Source organism: Cetorhinus maximus, chromosome 5 (assembly GCF_964194155.1).
Source record: "Cetorhinus maximus chromosome 5, sCetMax3.hap1.1, whole genome shotgun sequence".
NCBI lineage: Eukaryota > Metazoa > Chordata > Chondrichthyes > Lamniformes > Cetorhinidae > Cetorhinus > Cetorhinus maximus.
In genome coordinates, this window is record NC_135883.1 from 58,540,386 (window position 1) to 58,558,832 (window position 18,447).

General features: G+C 43.3%; 1 protein-coding gene and 1 long non-coding RNA gene across 3 annotated transcripts in view; one reads left to right on the forward strand and one right to left on the reverse strand.

Annotated features, from left to right (window-relative positions):
- LOC144680666 (uncharacterized) overlaps positions 1-18,447 on the reverse strand; it is a 475,346-nt gene that overhangs the window by 397,995 nt on the left and 58,904 nt on the right. The gene's annotated exons all lie outside the window — the stretch shown is intronic.
- Positions 1-18,447, forward strand: part of myom2b (myomesin 2b) — a 175,737-nt gene that overhangs the window by 105,335 nt on the left and 51,955 nt on the right. For both annotated transcript variants that reach the window (XM_078541894.1, XM_078541896.1), the window contains 6 exons: positions 2,158-2,271; positions 3,864-3,951; positions 8,283-8,321; positions 8,689-8,794; positions 12,892-13,055; positions 18,384-18,420. In XM_078541894.1, coding sequence (XP_078398020.1) covers positions 2,158-2,271; positions 3,864-3,951; positions 8,283-8,321; positions 8,689-8,794; positions 12,892-13,055; positions 18,384-18,420 — 548 coding nt within the window. The remainder of the gene's footprint in view (positions 1-2,157; positions 2,272-3,863; positions 3,952-8,282; positions 8,322-8,688; positions 8,795-12,891; positions 13,056-18,383; positions 18,421-18,447) is intronic.

Consider the following 18,447-nt stretch of genomic DNA (forward strand, 5'->3'; position numbering starts at 1 on the left):
CTAATTTACTAAGAAACTGATTACTGGTAAGCCAATATAACTAGAAATTACTTAGATTTTTTTAAGGCTGCAATTACTACCAATACCGTGCATGCGCAGCTCGACCATGTTTCTCCGTCATTGCGAGTGACTGAGCAGGCAGCAGCCAGGACCAAAGATGGTACTGCTCAAATCATCACAGCTGAGTTTTAGGCAGCAGTGTCCTTTTATCCTTGGTGTCATTTAGCAATCAGCGGACACTAGGAGCAGAATTGTCCAGAAAGTGAAAGTTAACACAGCAGTTCAAAATCCACTAGACAGAGAAGATACCTAAACTTAACTGTACGAATTTGTATTCAACCAAAACCAATTTATAGAGGAAATGCTAATGTGGGTGGAAGCTGTCTGAGGCGGGGATCTGCCCAAACTGCTTCGTGGTTGTCTTGAAGCGGGAGGAGTGCGCTGCACAAAATGTCCATTATAGTCTGCAGCCGCTGGCTTTGCTTGTAGGACCTACTCATGTCAGCTAATGAATTGCACTTTTTGCTCTTTCCCTTTAAACCTTTCTTAATGTCAGTGTGCGTGACAGGTATCACTAACCCATGCAGATAAAGTGGCTGCAGAGTAGCAGGCTTTCAGGTAACCCCAGCAACCAGTAAAAAGACAATTGGAAATCTGATTATAGACTCAGCTCTTTGATGGAGCCATTAATGTTTCACCGTGTGAGGGGGTACTGACGTCACTGCGTATGTGCATGGTGAAATCATGGACACATGCGCAGACGGTACTGGTAGGCTGGACGCAGTGGAATGACGCCATTCGTTTTCTGCACATGCGTGGACCAGTGCGCATGCGCAGATAGTAGTCATTTTGTGCGCCCATCTTGCGTTGGCAGGAGACTTTTTAAAAGTAATTTCAGTAATTTAAAATTGTGTTACTCAGCGGTGGTGGAATGACTCTGCTCATTTTTTGTGATAAGCCCATTTTTAATCAAACTTCACCAAGTTATCACTCTTAATTATCAAGGAAATTTTTTTAAGCAAACATATTTTCAAAAGAAAAATTTTGTTTTGAAATGGTACCCAGTTACATTGGTTCATGGCAGATTTTGTATTTTGTGATCTGCAATTTTTGCCAGAATTGCCAATGCCCCCTCAGCAAAGATGTTACCTCAATACCTCAGTGAGTGCTAAATTTATCCTTTGACTGCTATTATATCTGACAAGGACCAAAGCGAACTAAACAGGAGTCTAGTTTGATGAAGGTTGACAGGAGCACCTCTCTTAAATTCCACAAACATTGTCCCTCAGTCTCTCACCTTCCATCCTCCATAAACTTCAGCTCATCCATAACTCTGCTGCTTGTAACCGAACTCACACCAAGTTCCATTCACCTATGACCCTTGCACTGGCTCCTGGACCAGCAAAGCCTTTAATGTAAAATTCTCATCCTAATGTAGAAATCCCTCAATGGCCTCATTGCTCCTTAAATCTGTAACTTCCTCCAGCCTATTCCTCTAATTCTGGTCTCCAGAACATCCCCAATTTCCAATATCCAATTATATTGGCTGTGTTTTCAGCTGCCTAAGCTGTAAACTTTGAAATTGCCTCCATAAACCTCTCTTCTCTATCATCCTTAATGATGCTCCTTAAAATCTATCTGTTTGACCAACCTTAGCTAATTGCTCCTTGTGATTCAGTGTGAAACTTATTCTGAATACACTCCTATGGAGCACCTTGTAACATTCTACTATGTTAAGGGTACTATATAAATCCAAGTTATTGTTGTAGCCTTACTAGTTGTGGTGACCAACCAACAGGTTTCTGGGATAGACTGTCTGCTTGCCATCTGTGCATCAATAAATACGATGAAAGAATGCAGTTGACTTTCCTTGAAAATCGTTTTCAAAAAGATTTAAAGAAATGGAATGTAGCTTAAAGAGACACTAGGTACAGAACCAAAAATTGCACTTCTTTTGGGACATGTTCCAACTTTTCAAGTTGACAACTCTTTCCCCCCTCCTCTACACCAAGAAATCAATGCACAATTGCATGAAATTTATTGGTTGAGTGACCAGTATAGAAAAATATCTTTAAAGTTATGTTACCATCGGTGAGATTCTGTTGACCAACAGCCCCGCTGCTTATTAAAGAGCTTTATTTCAATTGTGTGCTACAGGTGGCAAATACAAGGACGGAAACTGTGTTCGGTTGGTACAAAGATTTTGTCGTGGTTGTCCCCAAGGAACCACCTAACCCCCAGACTGGAGACAGCAAGCTGTGTATTCCTGAGGTAAAGAGTATTGTCAAACAGTGTGACACAAAAGGCATGTCGTGTAGGTAATGGGTAATTTCACCAATAATGGTTTATTGACCAGGCAGAAGATGGTTTCATTCTAATTTATTTTATTCAAATCAATTACTAGGCTGTGTGCTTAAGGGGCAAGCCATCTGACCCCCATAATATTCTGCCCCACATCTCCCCAGATGCCTTTGGGCACCTTTAATTATTTGAATTGGCTGTCCGCTTCCATTTGGGGGGCAGCTGATCCGTATCCGGTCCTGCTGCTGGGAAACTTGCTCGGCATTTGGACTGTGTTGGAAAGCTGTCCTGACATGATTCTCTGCTGTTTTCACCAGCTCCCGACCCCCACCTTCCAGGCCCCAGCCTTAGGATCATGAAAGACCTGTTCATTAAACTAGAAGCTTAAAACTGCCATCTGTCATCAAATACTTTTTTTCAACAATTAAAATTTGCGTTTAGGCTGAACCTTAATTTCTTGGTGTCCGTGTCTGGTCAGAAATGATCACCAATTAAACCAGTTAGCAAACAGAGTTAGTCCCCTTTAGACCTCACCCATGTCAGGTTTGGGAGTGGGTGGGGGGGTTGTGGGTAAGGGGGTAGATGTCCAATCCCAGCTGTAGCTGTGATGGGCCAGCACAGCCATCCCCGCAAAAGAAAGGCGAGCGTAGGAGAAGACGGTCAAAGAGAGGACAACCTCATTTTACAACATTAGCTGCCATATTCAGTTAAGCCTCTAAAGGATCTCAAGTCTTTTAGTGAGTGGATGAGTAGGTATTTGGGCAGGATGGTAGTTGAGTGGGGTGTTAGTCGGGTCAGGTTGGGGCTAGTCAAGTGGGAGAGTAGTCAGGCTGGGTTGGAGGGTAGCTGGGGGTTATTTGGGTTGGATCAGGGGTAGTTGGGTGGGGATAGTCATGTTGAGTCAGTAGGTAGTCAGGTTAGGGGGGGGTTGTTGGCTCGGGTCAGGGCGTGATGGTGGGGGGCTCAGTTATGGTGCTCAGTTTAGTTATGTTAGCTAATCCCTGAATTGACCAGGTTATTAAGCAGTGTAACATTTCCTCAGTAAGTATTCAGGTAAGCCCTGCCTATCTGGCCCAAGTCTATGACACTGAGCTCAGTGTCGGAGACATTTGCGGCAGGTCCCAGGCAGTATAAATCAGCCCATGGGAAGCTTAAACTTCCTGAGCAATTTCAGTGCATGCGCATGTGTTAGGACTTCTGCAGGGTCCTGAAAAGCATCTCCCAACTTAAGTGCAGGTTTTGATGATCCGGATACCGGAAGACTTGGCCATAATGTGTTTGCCTTGATCTCACAGGCCAAGCATCAACTGGTCAAATAACCTACTCCCAAATGCTACTACCCATGGACGAAAAGTGTTCCAAGGATGACAATTCAAGAATAACTTCTCAATTTTTCTATATCCTCTGCAGAGAAACGTCTCTCTCTCTCCTATAGAGAATGGTGGAGTGGGGATTAGAGTTTTGTTTGTTTACCATGTTGTTCCTGCTACAATTCTCAGTGGTACTGCAACATCATGTAAAGTTGCCTGCAGTTTCTAATGAAAGAATCTTTTTGTCTTTAGTTCTCCAAAAAGGATATGGGCGAGTACAAGATGACACTAAAAGATGACAAAGGGCAGGATATCACTGTACTAGAGGTGGTTGGCAAAGGTACACACGTAACAGTTTGTTTGACTTCATCAAGTAGAGTTTTTGATTTTGGGCTTCTGGTCTGGCATTAGTGGCCCAATGTATTATTCACAGCTGTCTAATTGTCAGTGATCTAATCCCTTTAATTTTGTATGGATAACTTCATCTACATTATGTGAATGAGTTCCCTCCCCATGTTGAAAGCATGCTGGAGCAGGAGTGGAAGGAGGTGGGGAGTAATTGGACCTCCTCCCATTTCTCCAGTCAGTTTGCATCCACTTTAGATCTGTTAATTGGATGTAACTGACCAGAAAATCTATTCTATCTGTTTAAACATTTTCTAACAGTGTTGTTCTGATATGGCAGGTGGTAATTGCCGGGCTGACCAAATCCCAAAGGGAAAGTTGGCCAAGCTAGTACAATGATTTTCAATTTGTATTTTTATTCTGAGAAGGTATGTGTGCTGAAGTCAGAAGTAAAGATTCCACTACCACTTTTGGAGATTTAAAATATTAAATTAAAACATTTATTAACAAAAAACTTAAATACACAAGATAAAAGCAAAAAACTGCGGATGCTGGAAATCCAAAACAAAAACAAAAATACCTGGAAAAACTCAGCAGGTCTGGCAGCATCTGCGGAGAGGAACACAGTTAACGTTTTGAGTCCGAATGACCCTTCAACAGAACTAGGTAAAAATAGAAGAGAGGTGAAACACAAGCTGGTTCAGGGGGCAGGTGGGGTGGGGGGGCGGGGCGGGTGGGGTGCGGGGTGCGGGACAAGCAGAGCCGGACAGAGGGCCAGCGACAGGCGAAGACAACCAAAAGACGCCACAGACAAAAAGGCGCCAAAGGTGGTGACACCATCAAAGGAATGCACCAATTAAGAGTAGAAAGCAGGACAAGCAAGGCACAGCCCCAGTGGGGGCGGGGTGGGGTGAAGGAATCAAAAAAGGCCAAAAGGTAGAGACAGAACAATGGATGGAAACACACCCAAAAACAATGGAAATAGGTGGGATAAGAAATTTCCATATAAATTATTGGGAAGAAAAGGGGGGGATCGGAAAGGGGGTGGGGATGGAGGAAAGAGTTCATGATCTAAAATTGTTGAACTCAATATTCAGTCCGGAAGGCTGTAAAGTGCCTAGTTGGAAGATGAGGTGCTGTTCCTCCAGTTTGCGTTGAGCTTCACTGGAACAATGCAGCAGGCCAAGGATGGACATGTGGGCATGAGAGCAGGGTGGAGTGTTAAAATGGCAAGTGACAGGGAGGTCTGGGTCATGCTTGCGGACAGACTGAAGGTGTTCCGCAAAGCAGTCACCCAGTCTGTGTTTGGTCTCTCCAATGTAGAGGAAACCGCATTGGGAGCAACGAATGCAGTAGTCTAAATTGAGGGAAGTGCAAGTGAAATGCTGCTTCACTTGAAAGGAGTGTTTGGGCCCATGGACGGTGAGGAGAGGGGAAGTAAAGGGGCAGGTGTTGCACCTTCTGCGGTTGCATGGGAAGGTGCTGTGGGAGGGGGTTGAGGTGTAAGGGGTGATGGAGGAGTGGACCAGGGTGTCCTGGAGAGAACGACCCCTGCGGAATGCCACCAGGGGGGTGAAGGGAAGATGTGTTTGGTGGTGGCATCATGCTGGACTTGGCGGAAATGGCGGAGGATGATCCTTTGAATGCGGAGGCTGGTGGGGTGATAAGTGAGGACAAGGGGGACCCTATCATGTTTCTGGGAGGGAGAGGAAGGTGTCTTCATCTCATCTTCCGACTAGGCACTTTACAGCCTTCCGGACTGAATATTGAGTTCAACAATTTTAGATCATGAACTCTCTCCTCCATCCCCACCCTGTTTCCGTTTCCCCCCCCACCTTTTTTTTCCCAATAATTTATATGGATTTTTCTTTTCCCACCTATTTCCATTGTTTTTGGGTGTGTTTCCATCCATTGTTTTGTCTCTACCTTTTGGCCTTTTTCGGTTCCTTCACCCCACCCCACCCCCAGTGGGGCTATCTGTGCCTTGCTTGTCTTGCTTTCTACCCTTAATTGGCTCATTCTTTGGATGGTGTCACCACCTCTGGCGCCTCTTTGTCTTTTTGTCTGTGGCGACTTTTGGTTGTCTCCACCTGTTGCTGCCCTCTGTCCGGCTCTGCTTGTCCCGCGCGCACCCCCCCCCCACCCCCCTCCCCCTTGAACCAGCTTGTGTTTCACCTCTCTTCTATTTTTACTTAGTCCTGTTGAAGGGTCATTCGGACTCGAAACATTAACTGTGTTCCTCTCCGCAGATGCTGCCAGACCTGCTGAGTTTTTCCAGATATTTTTGTTTTTGTTTTAAATACACAAGTTTACAGTTACACAGTTAAATTTAGTCTTATAACATTTCCCAAAAGATTTCTACTTGGCTAGACTCTTAAATTAACAGCCTTTTCCAGGCAACAGTCCTTATTGATTCTTAATTTATAAAACATCCAGTAATATTACCACAAAGCACCCAATGTTGCTATTAGGGAGGTATTTCACAAGCTTCTCTCTCCCTCTCACTTGACAATGGAAACCCAAGCCTTGTAACAAAGCTTTGCTTTCTGGAACAACCAGACACTTCTCTGGGGTGACTAAGAGCTGCTCCATTCACAAGACTGTGCTCACACAGCACTCTCTTCAAGATCACATGGCCACACACCCCTTACAGCTTTCAATCTTTCCTTAAATACATTTTCCCCTTTCACCTTTAAACCTATTGTTTTTAACTTTCTTTTGAAAGTTACCTTTCCCAGAATCTAAAAATCTTTCATGTTATCTTTATGGCCACCACTCTCAGGAAAAATAAATTTAATAACTTGCTTTTTTTTTATCTTTGCCAGTTGTAAAACTTCATTTTTCCTCTTTGAAATTCAATAGCCAAAAATTTACTCCTCATTTATTTCCTAATGCAAATTCCTATTCATTTTGTATTTACTGGTATCCCCTCTTAGCTTGTTCATTTCCACTTCAAAATGCCTGCTTTTACATCTAACCCCTTCAATGATTTAAATGTTGCAGCCTGACTGTCTTCAGTTTAATTAAATTTGACAGACGCACACGTACGCGCACACACACAGTCCCCACAAGCCTGCTTCACAGTACCCCACAGTAATATTGGAAAATGATATTCTCTTTACATAACCATAATTATATTTCCTTTACTTAAGATTTCAACCATCATAAATGTAGTTTTGCTCATGATTCTATAATAGGCACTGTGAGCATCTCAGGTTCATAGGCAGTGGTACAACCCCAGAAAACTACCTCTTTAATCTTCAAACTTTGTATTGTGATGACAAAAAACTTCAAAGTATTGTGAATTGTGAGGAGAATAGCTTTAAACTTCAAGAGAATATAAGCAAGTTGGTGGAATGGGTGGATAAAAGGCAGATGAAATTTAATGCAGAGAAGTGTGAAATGATTCATTTTGGTAGGAAGAATGCAGAGAGGCAATATAAAGTAAAGAGTATAATTCTAAAGTGGGTGCAGGAGCAATGGGACCTGAATGTATATGTGCACAAAGGTGGCAGCTGGAGAGAATGGTTAATAAAGCATGCGGGATCCTGGGCTTTATAAATAGGGGTATAGGGTACAAAAACAAGGAAGTTATGATAATCTGTTTAAAACACTGGTTCCGGTTCAACTGGAGTGCAGTTCTGGGCAACACGCTTTAGGAAAGATCTGAAGGCGTTAGGGTGTAGAAAAGATTCATGAGAATGGTTCCAGGGATGAGGAGCTTCATTTATGTAGATAGATTGGGCAAGCTGGGACTGATTTCCTTGGAGAAGAGAAGATTGCAAGGAGATTTGATAAAGGTATTTAAAATCATGAGGGATCTGGACAGAGTAGATAGGGAGAAACTGTTCCCATTGGAAGGATTGAGAACCAGACTGCACAGATTTAAGAGGATGGTCAAAAGAAGCAACTTTTTTTATATATCAAGTGATGGGATCTGGAATGCACCACCTGAGAATGTGGTGGAGGCATATTCAATTGTGGCTTTCAAAAGAGAATTGGATCATTATCTGAAATGGATAGGTTTGCAGGGCTGTGAGAAAATGGCAGGGGAGTAGCATCGGGTAGATCGCTCTTGCAGAGAGCCGGCACAGATATGGCGATCCCATTGGCCTCCTTCTGTGCGGTTATGATTCTATGATTTTATGCTCTGTACATTCCTTTTCAATTATGTATGAAGTTATGGTTAAGTGAGTGTTTGCGAATGGACAGTTATCGCATTAATGAAACAGGTTACTGCCTTAGTAAACAAGAAATGAATTTCATATAACAATATTATCAAAATGTATAATAAACTAAAAAGAAGGAATGTGTTCTCTATTTCAGTGTATGAAGAAATTGTCCAGGAAATGAGCAAAATCAGTGGTAAGTGACTGTATTTCCAACTTAGACTTGTGGCACTCTGTAATAGTGATTTATAGTTCCTGTCCTGTTGTACATCCATTATGTGTCAATGGAAGTACATATGTGGGCTTGTTTTTATTGCCACCAGAGGTAGGTATTGCATTTTGTGAATTCTGTGCGATATATCACAGTATTTATTTACAAAGCTAATCAGTGCTAATGAACAGAAAAAATTCATCCCAGGTTCCCGAGTATTTCAAAATGGGACAGTTCCCCTGGCAAACCATAAATTTTTGATGCTTTTTCTTTTCACATGAGCTAAAATAAATGCTGAATCTTCTTGACTGACCCAACTATTGCACTAGTTTTATGCTGCGTTACCTTTCAGGGATGTCTGCTTCTGAACTGAAGATAAAATGCACCCCAGAAGGAATCAGACTTCAGTCCTTCTTGAAGTACTACATGGAAGATATGAAGGTTTTCTGGTATCACAAGTACGTGAAACTGCAATTACATTGGAATAAGTAGATTAATGGCATGTTTAGGAAGTAAGTGCTTCTCCCTGTATTGTGACCATGCAGACTTGTTATGCTTAGCTCTACTTAACTACCTGATCAGCTGAGTCATTTGAAAATCCAAAATGAATTTCCTGATTTAAAAATAAAGAATTGTAACCATTTCTGTTCTATAAAGTTTTTGTGTAACCTAATATGCAAGGCCAACTTGTCGTTGAGGTTATAGATTATACTAAAATTTGGTAATTAAAATTATAACTCTTCAAAAGAATTTCATTTTTAACCAAACATGTCATACTTTAAAGGGCTTTATAGAAATTCCTCATGTTGTGCTGATCAGCTTAGGCTTGAAGCTCTCTGGCTTGGTTGGCCCACCATGTGTCTTGCATCCCATGCAGCTTCTGTTGCAGGTTCATTTTGCTCTCCTGAAGTGATTTCTTAGCAGCGGATGTATTTTAGTTTCCCAGCCATGCTGCAGTCTTTTCCTGCAGCAGTTCCTTAATTTGATCATCATCTTCAGCGAACCAATCTCAGTAGTTTCTTTTCTGTGTTCCCTTGACATCATTGACAGCTTCCAGAACAGTTAATTTGAAGGTTGACCATACCACTTCAACATCATCACATTGGTTTCCTTTGGAGGACAGTTGTTCCTCAAGTCTGAGCCTGAATTGTTTGCAGCATTCTGTGGATGCCAGCTTCTGCAAATCTAGCTACCTTGGGGGTTGAGTGCATGTTTGTCGTCTTTTCAGTAAGATAGTAAATTTCATCTTGGAGAATAGCATCCTGGGGTCTGCAGAGCACTCTGCTTCTCTCATAACCCTGGTAATAGTAACATTTTTTTATGTTGCTCTGCTGGGTGATGATAGTAAATCTGATGCCAGTGTTTAGATCTTGGGTGCATCCCCAAGTGCTTTTGTACTTTGCCTTCTGTCTAAAGATGGTGTTGGTGACTGACATATTCTAGAGGGTGCAAAGACTCAGGAGGAGCATGTCATTGTTGCTGCATTTCCCCACACCTTGATTCCCCAGGACACCATCCCAAGCCTGATGGTCAGCTCCTACCCTGGCACTGAAGTCCCAAATCACAATTTGCTTGTCCTCCTGTGGAGTATTTGCAATAGCTCTATCCAGGTCCTCATGGAATTTGTCCTTGATGATGTCCTCAGGATGAGTCATTGTTGGAACACTGATGATTGTTGCATCCTGTTGTTCACCAGAGGTAGGCGTAGCATCATGATGCAATCGTTTATCACCCTAGAGAGAGTGTCCAAACTTTTTGTGATGTAAGCTTGATAGCAAAGCCGATACCTGCCCCTCGCCCCTCCTTCTTTAACTTGCCTATCCGGAAGAATGTGTAGCCTTCTGTTAACTCTGTTAGCTGGCCCTCCTCTGCTTGCTGGGTTTCACTTAAAGCAGCAATGTCACGATTGTATTGCAATAGCTCCCTATCAACCAAAACAATTCTGTGCTGGGGTTGGGAGTTGTTGTCATTATCGAGTAGGGTTTGCACGTTCGAAGAAGCGAAGTAAAGTTCCTGTTTCTTCTTTTTGTTTCGCCCACAGTACTATGGTGTTTGGGTGAATACTAAAGGAGTGCATTTCAGGAAACAATAGGATGTGTGTGAAGGAGTCGATAAGGTGTGCACACAAGAAACAACTGGGTGTGAGTTGATTATTGTGGAGTTGATTGCACTTGGCCAGCTCCACTTGCCCGGTTTTACACATCTGTTTCTGGTGGCTTGACCAGCCAAGACAGCTGGAGATGTGATCGACTGCAGTGGATGAACTGCAGCATCTTCTGCGGCCGTGCTGATGAACTCCATAGTTGTCCGCACAGCTTTCAGTACCTGCAGTAGGGGAACACCATTTCCTCTGCTGCATCCATCAGGCAACATTTTCTTGTGCACTTGTGGTTGGAAATAGGCATTCTCCCTCAAATATGAATACCAGCCCACATTGTTACCCTCACCTGGTTTGGCTTTTGAACTGACGCATTTACCGAAGTGTGGATTTTGTGCATGGAGCGACAGATGAGAGCTGTGAGTGTCGAGGACTAGGTGCAGTTATCCATCCAGCTGTGAAGTAGGATGCAGCTGACTCCTGCAGAAGGGACTACCTCTGACACACACCCCACTCCTTGGACTATATTGGGACAAAGGTGCAAGGTGTCCTTTAATTTGGAGAAATACCTTTTTATTTCCACAATATTTACTTTTATATTTAACTTACTGGACCCATTTTCTTAAAGAAACTTCAGGCATAAAACTATGGCTTTGAAAATAAAGCAATCATCCATTATATATGACGGGAAAAAATGGAATTAGGATAAAACACCTTCAGTTCATACAAGATTCAGAAGTACTTTAACAATTGAGCTCATGGGATTAAAGGGACAGCATGGATATGAAATTGATTAAGAGACAGAATGCAGGTGAATAGTTATTTTTCAGACTGGAGGCAAGTGGTGGTCCCCATTCAGTCCATATTAGGACCACTGCTCTTTTTGATACATATTAATGACCTGGACTTGGGTATACAAGGATGCATTTCAAAGTGTACAGATGACATGAAACTCTGGAATGTAGCAAACAGTGAGAAGGGTATTAATAGACTTCAAGAGATCATAGACTAGTGAAATATGAAGACATGCAGATGCAGTTTAATTTAGAGGTGTATGAAGTGATGCATTTTGGTAGAACGAATGAAGGGAGGCAATGTAAATTAATGGTACAATTACTGAAAGAAGACGTTGAAGCTTTTCGTCTTGCGCTCATCAGGACATTTGCAAGAATACCAAATGTAAAGGGAACAACAATTTATACTTAACAGAATAAGTGACAGCCATTCTCTGGTTCATCCCCCAGGGCAATGGCTTGACCAATCAGTCAACCTGCCTAGTTTGAATTTAAACAAAGCTTGGCAATTAATTGTCAGTCATCAGTCAACTGGTGTATGCTGCATGGCAACACCTCTACCAATCAGAATCCACTTGCCAACCAAGCAGCACTCTCGTCTCATAAAGTATAAATTGTTGTTCCCTTTACATTTGGTATTCTTGTGAATGTCCTGATGAGTGCAAGAGGAAAAGCTTCAACATGTGTCTTTTTTCAGCAATATTAAAATTGTGCCATTAATTTACATTTGCCTCCCCTCATTCTTTCTGCTAAAATGCATCACTTCATACTTCTCTGAATTAAATCGCATCTGCATTTGTCTTCATGTTTATGTACTTCATGTTCTGTACTACCAAACGACTATTTGTATACCTGGTATACAATTTTAAATGGGCTGCAAAAAAAAAGACAGATTTGGCAATGTACAAGTCTTTGAAGGTGGCATTACAAATTGAGAAGGCTGTTTAAAAAAAGCACACAGTAGGCTTGACTTTAAAACAGAGGCATGAGTATAAGCCTTTATAAGTCATTGGTTAGGCCTCAACTGGAGTAGTGTGTCCAGTTCTGGGTACCGCATTATAGGAAAGATGTCAAGGACTTGGAGAGGGTGCATAGGTGATATACTAGAATACCACCACGGAGAGACCAGAGAAGCTTTAACTCTGCCAGAATTGCAGCCGAAACACCCATTTACAAAGAGCTCCAAGGAAACTTCTGGCCACAGTCTTTTAAATGGTCTGGTCACCCATACAATCGACCTGGTTTCTTTTCCTGCTCCCTTTCCAATTCACAGGAGCTGCTTAGCAGGAAAACAAGAATTCAGAGCAAATTGCACGGTCCATTGTATTGATTTTTGCAGAGTTGGCGGTTAACTGGCACAGAGATTTCTAGAACTCCAGTGCACTCAGTGTGTTGATCCAATTGCACCAGTTTTCTACACTGATCACCATAGATTGTCAGAGGTGTGGAACTCCACAATAATACATAAATCAATAAAATTAATACTAAAAATTAAACTTGTTTTTTTAATAAGTACGTTGATTACTTTGTTTGGACAGGGTAGTTGAATGAATAGTTAAGTGCATGACGTCAATTTTTGTCTACATACGTAGGCTTGCCATGGCCTGTCATCTGTTTGCATTGTGTGAATACTTTAGAAATATTGTGCTCTGTTTGGGTTTAGAGAGTCAAAGATTGCATCATCTGAAAAGATGAGAATTGGAGCAAGCAACAACCAGGTTTGGCTGCAGATCTGTGAGCCAGCTGACCAAGACAAGGGCAAATACACAATGGAGATATTTGATGGCAAAACCTCTTACAAACGGCATCTTGACCTTTCTGGAGAGGGTAAGTTACTCCTTCAAAATGTGATGCTAAAGTCAGACAAATGTTAAAAATTAATATCAAATGCATGGATTCTTCTTAATTAAAGGTCATTTACACATTTGTAATATAATTATGGTATGAATTAACCACGATTCATTACTATTTATATTTTTTATCAGTGAGATATTAACTGCCTTGGAAAAAATTTACTGACATATACCTAAACTTTTCCATTCCAAACTCAAAGCAACAGTTTCATTTAGGCTGGTTATATCCTTTCTAGAGGATTTTTCAAGAGAATGAACATTCTGAACACTTGGGTTATCAGCAGTAATGCATAGCATTTAAAAAGTGGAACCTTCAGTTTGGATTTATTTTTGTCGCAGTTCAGAGCAGTTTGGAATTGAATGTGCTTCACATCACTTGGCCTATTTCTTCATTCGGGTTATTCGATTTTATTCCCCTCCAAGCCGTAGACCTCATCACATAATCCATCCTCAATCTAGCTGAGGTGACTTATGCTGATCTTTCATTGATTAGGTTGCTGGCAGAGGCATGAGAGTTGTACAAGGTGACTTGCTCTCTCATTGCCCTTTCCTCCCTGAGGAAAAGCTTCTGACCTTGCCTGGCTTGAGAGTTAAGAATTAATATGTTGGAGGGTAGACTCACATGCAGCATTTCATGGCACAGCTAATACCAACCCACTGGTCAAGTCACATTCAATCATGTGCCAGAAAAGACTTGATGGCATAAATGTGATGGATTGTTTTCTTAGGGATGTAGGCCTGAATTTTTCAGGTGGCGGGCGAGCTTGGCAGGAGTGGGTGGGGGTGGTTGCAGAGCCGATCGCCGCCAGCAATCATCCCCGCGCCACTATTTTACACAGGCGGGCCAATTAAGGCCAGCCCAGCGTAAGATGTGAGCCATAGCGCTCAGTGCTATCTATGTGGGCGGGGGGGGAGGAGAGAGAGTCGGGGCCAGCATACTCTTGCATGCATGCAAGAACTGCCTCAGGGAGATTGAATCGCTATTGTAAATAGCGAATAAAAGGTTTAAAAATTTATTTAAACATGTCCCCTCATGTGACATGGTTTTATATTTATGAAAAATGTATTATTTAATTAATAAAAGCTTTAGGAAACCTCCTCCTGCTTGTGGATGAGGCTTCCTAAAAAATGTGAAGGCCGCTTGGCCTTTTCGCCTGCTCGCCAACCTTAAGGTTGGACAGGCAGCGTTAACAATTATCTTAATCAGTAATGCCATTGAACATCAAGGGGCAATGGTTGGATTCTCTCTTGTTTCAGATGGCCATTGCCTGATGCTTGTGTAGCTGTAGCCAGCACTTATTGCCCATCCCCGGTTGCCCTTGAGAAGGTGGTGGTGAGCTGCCTTCTTGAACTGCTGCAGTCCATGTGGTGTAGGTAGTGCTGTTAGGAAGGGAGTTCCAGGATTCTGACCCAGTGACAGAGAAGGAACGGCAATATACCTCCAAGTCAGGATGGTGAGTGACTTGGAGGGGAACTTCCAGGTGGTGGTGTTCCCATCTATTTGCTACCCTTGTCCTTCTAGATGGCCGTGGTCATGGGTTTGGAAGGTGCTGCCGAAGGAGCCTTGGTGAATTCCTGCAGTGCATCTTGTAGATGGTACGCACTGCTGCTACTGTGTGTCGGTGGCGGAGGAAGTGAATGTTTTTGGGTGTGGTTGCTAATCAAGCGGACTGCTTTGTCCTGAATGGTGTCAAGCTTCTTGAGTGTTGTTGGAGCTGCACTTATCCAGGCAATTGGGGAGTACTCCATCACACTCCTGACTTGTGCCTTGTAGATAGTGGACAGTCTTTGGGGAATCAGGAGGTGAGTTATTCATTGCACAATTCCTAGCCTCTGACCTGCTCTTGTAACCATAGTATTTCTATGGCTAGTCCAGTTCAGTTTCTGGTCAATGGTAACCCCCAGGATGTTGATAGTGGAGGATTCAGTGATGGTAATGCCATTGAACATCAAGGGGTAATGGTTGGATTCTCTCTTGTTGGAGGTGGCCATTGCCTGACACTTGTATGGTGCGAATGTTACTTGCCACTTGTCTGCCCAAGCCTGGATATTGTCCAGAAATTGCTGCATTTGGACATGGACTGCTTCAGTTTCTGAGGAGTCGCGAATCATGCTGAACATTGTGCAATCATCAGCGAACGTCCCTACTTCTGACCTTATGATGGGAGGAAGGTCATTTGTGAAGCAGCTGAGGATGGTTGGGCCTAGGACACTACCCTGAGGAGCTCCTGCAGTGATGTCCTGGAGCTGAGATGACTGACCTCCAACAACCACAACCATCTTCCTTTTTGCTAGATATGACTCCAACCAGCCGAGAGTTTCCCCCCGGTTCTCATTGACTCCAGTTTTGCGAGGGCTCCTTGATGCCACACATGGTCAAATGGTGCCTTGATATCAAGGGCAGTCACTCTCACCTTAATAGAACCCAGTAGGACCCCAGTCCAGGGTAGAACTTTACTGTCTCTGTATCTGAAGTCTTAAGAATTCCATTGTTAATACTTCTGTCGCTTGCAGACTAATGGCAAGAATGTATCCATGGCATTCCAGCTGTCAGGGTTGGATTGAGTGGCCAGGAAGCTGGTGACAGAGGCTTCCAGTTTCCTTGAGACTTCTGCTGTAACTCTGGCAGAAACCTCTTGAAAACAGCAGGTACCCAGTTGTGCTGGGTTGCTACCATTTATAGGATATTCTGTTGACCTTGAAAGGGGTAGAACCTTTGCCACTCCCATTCTTTACAAGACAAATGATGTGAGAGTACGGTCCAACGGCAGAGCTGGGGGCAGAGCTATCTTTGCAGGGTATTCTCACACCACCACATCAGCAAGCAAGGGCAGTGGCCTGAACTCTTGAAGAAATAGGCCAGATTTTAAACGTTGAATGAGCAGGCGCACGCCCAACCCGAAATCGCATGAAATAGTGCGAGAAGACATTGGGCACACAACATTACAGTTGATGGGTATGCAACATTATGGTCGGTGGATGCGCATGGGAGTCAGAAGCGTGCCCGCCAACAATTAAGCAGGCATTTAAGCCCATTAAGGAGGCAATTATTAGAGATTTTACTTGGCCGGTGTACTTCTATGGTTGGCAGATGGGCCAATTGGACAGGTGGCCTTCACGTTTTCGCTTTATTCTCAATCCAGGGCGGAATAAAATGTCCGAGATGAAATAAAGTAAATGGAGACGCTTGAGGGTTGAGGTATTATGAGTTCTGCTGTCAGTTGCTTGAACAGTACTGGAGCTCTACAGCAGACGTAAGCCTTCAAGGAGCTCGTTGGAAACACCCATCCACAACATCACATCTCACAGCGCCTGCCCTCTTCCTGCCACTCCCCAGCAGCGCTGAGCCTCTCTTGGTGCACATTTCACACTGGCTGCCAGTTAATTGGCCAGCCTGCTGAAATCGCAGCTCCTTCTAGGCCCACTGATCAAAAATGCCCAACAAGCACAAAATTTAGGCAATAGCCTTTTTATAACATGTATTGGATTAGCTCTCTTGCATAAGAAGCAAGTTGTTCACGGTCTTTGGGAAAGGTGGATCCAGGTGTCCCCACCCCTGTGGCAGGCAAGTGCCTGATTTTCCAACTACATAGAGCAGGTAGGACCCCCTTGCATTCATGTAAATGAGATATCGGGATCAGTGCTGGAGGGCATTGCCGGTCACGGTATCATAACCATCAGGATCTTCAGAGTTGGAGGCTTGTTGACAAGGACAGCAAAACTGTAAGCATTTGCTGTCATTACTGAAATTGTCAGCAACTTCGGGAGTTTGCAGAATAACGAGAAAATTCAGAAGCTGCCGTCACTGCTCTGTTTCTCCAGAGGGTGTACCGTTGAGAGTGCAATCTGTAAGCAATCCATGATTGACAAACGCTTGAATAAGTTACACTTTGCTGAAATGGAGGAGTACAGATATGCCAGAGGACTGGAGCAGATTACAGAAATAGGGAAAGATGAGGCTATGGAGGGATTTGAAAACAGGATGAGAATTTTAAAGTCACGGCGTCCCTTAACCAAGAGCCAGTGTAGGTCCAGACAGCACAGGGGCAGTGGGTGAATGGGACTTGGTGTGAGCAAGGTCATGAGCAGCAGAGTTTTGGATGGCCACATTTTGACAGAGGGTGTAAAATAGGAGGAAAGTACATAGAGATAACAATGGCATGGATGAGTGTTTCAGTAGCACATGAGCTGAAACAGAGGCAGAGTTGGTCAATGTTATTGGGGTGGAAATAGGTGCCTTAGTGGTGGCACGGATAGGGGGTCACAGCTCATCTCGGAGTCAAATGTAAAACTAAAGTTTGTTACAGCCTCGGACAGTTGTTAAGAAGAGTCAGTGGCTAGGGAACAGAGTTTGTGGAGCCGGGGGAGTGGGGGATGATGACAATGGTTTGGTCTTTCCAGTATTTAGTTGGAGGAAATTTCTGCTCATCCGTACTGGATATTGGACAGGCAGTGTGACAGTTTAGAGACAGTGGAGGGGTCAAGGGAGGTATTGATGGGGTAGAGCTGGGTGTCGTCAGCACACATGCAGAAACCGATGCTGTGATTTTGGATATTGCCAAGGGGCAGCATGCAGATGAGGAATAGGATGGGGTCAAGGATAAATCCTTGGGGAAAACCAGAGGTAACTACAGGAGCGGGAAGAGAAGAGACGAGACATTTTGACTATGTCTGGATAGATAAAAATGGAACAAGGTGACTGCAGCCACTCCCAGCTGGATGGAATATGCATTGGAGGAGGATGGTATGGTCAACCATGTCAAAGGCTGCAAGTCCGCTCAAAAAGGATAGATTACCATTTCCTAGTAACACAGGGTGTCATATGTGACTTTGATAAAAGCAGGTTTTGTGTAGTGTGGCAAGGGTGGAGTGGAAGGGTTCAGAAATGGAGTTTGTGGAAAGATGGGCACAGATTTAAGAGGTGACAACATGATCTGGGACTTGGGAGAGGAAAGGGAAGGTGGAGATGGCATGATAACTTGCAAGGATGGAGGAGTCAGAGGTTAGTTTTTTTGTGGAGAGGGGGACTGTACCATAACATGGAATTCATAGTTGTATGAGAAGCAAATGGAAACAAAGCTCTTGCAATAACTTGTCCAGTTTGGTTAAATTTCACAGTAACTTGATCCATGTCATACATCAGCGTAATCTAGGGCAATTTGCTTCAAGTGATTTAATTGTTTGTAAAGTTAAGAAGTGTACCTAAATGTCTATTAGATGTGTACCAGTGTAAGCTTTGATATGAGTTTGTAGAGACACTATTGTACATTAATTTGAAACCTCCTTCTGATTTAATCTGCAGTTTACGCTGAGGCATACACTGAATTCCAGAGGCTGAAGTAAGTTTCCGTCTGGTGCACATAAAT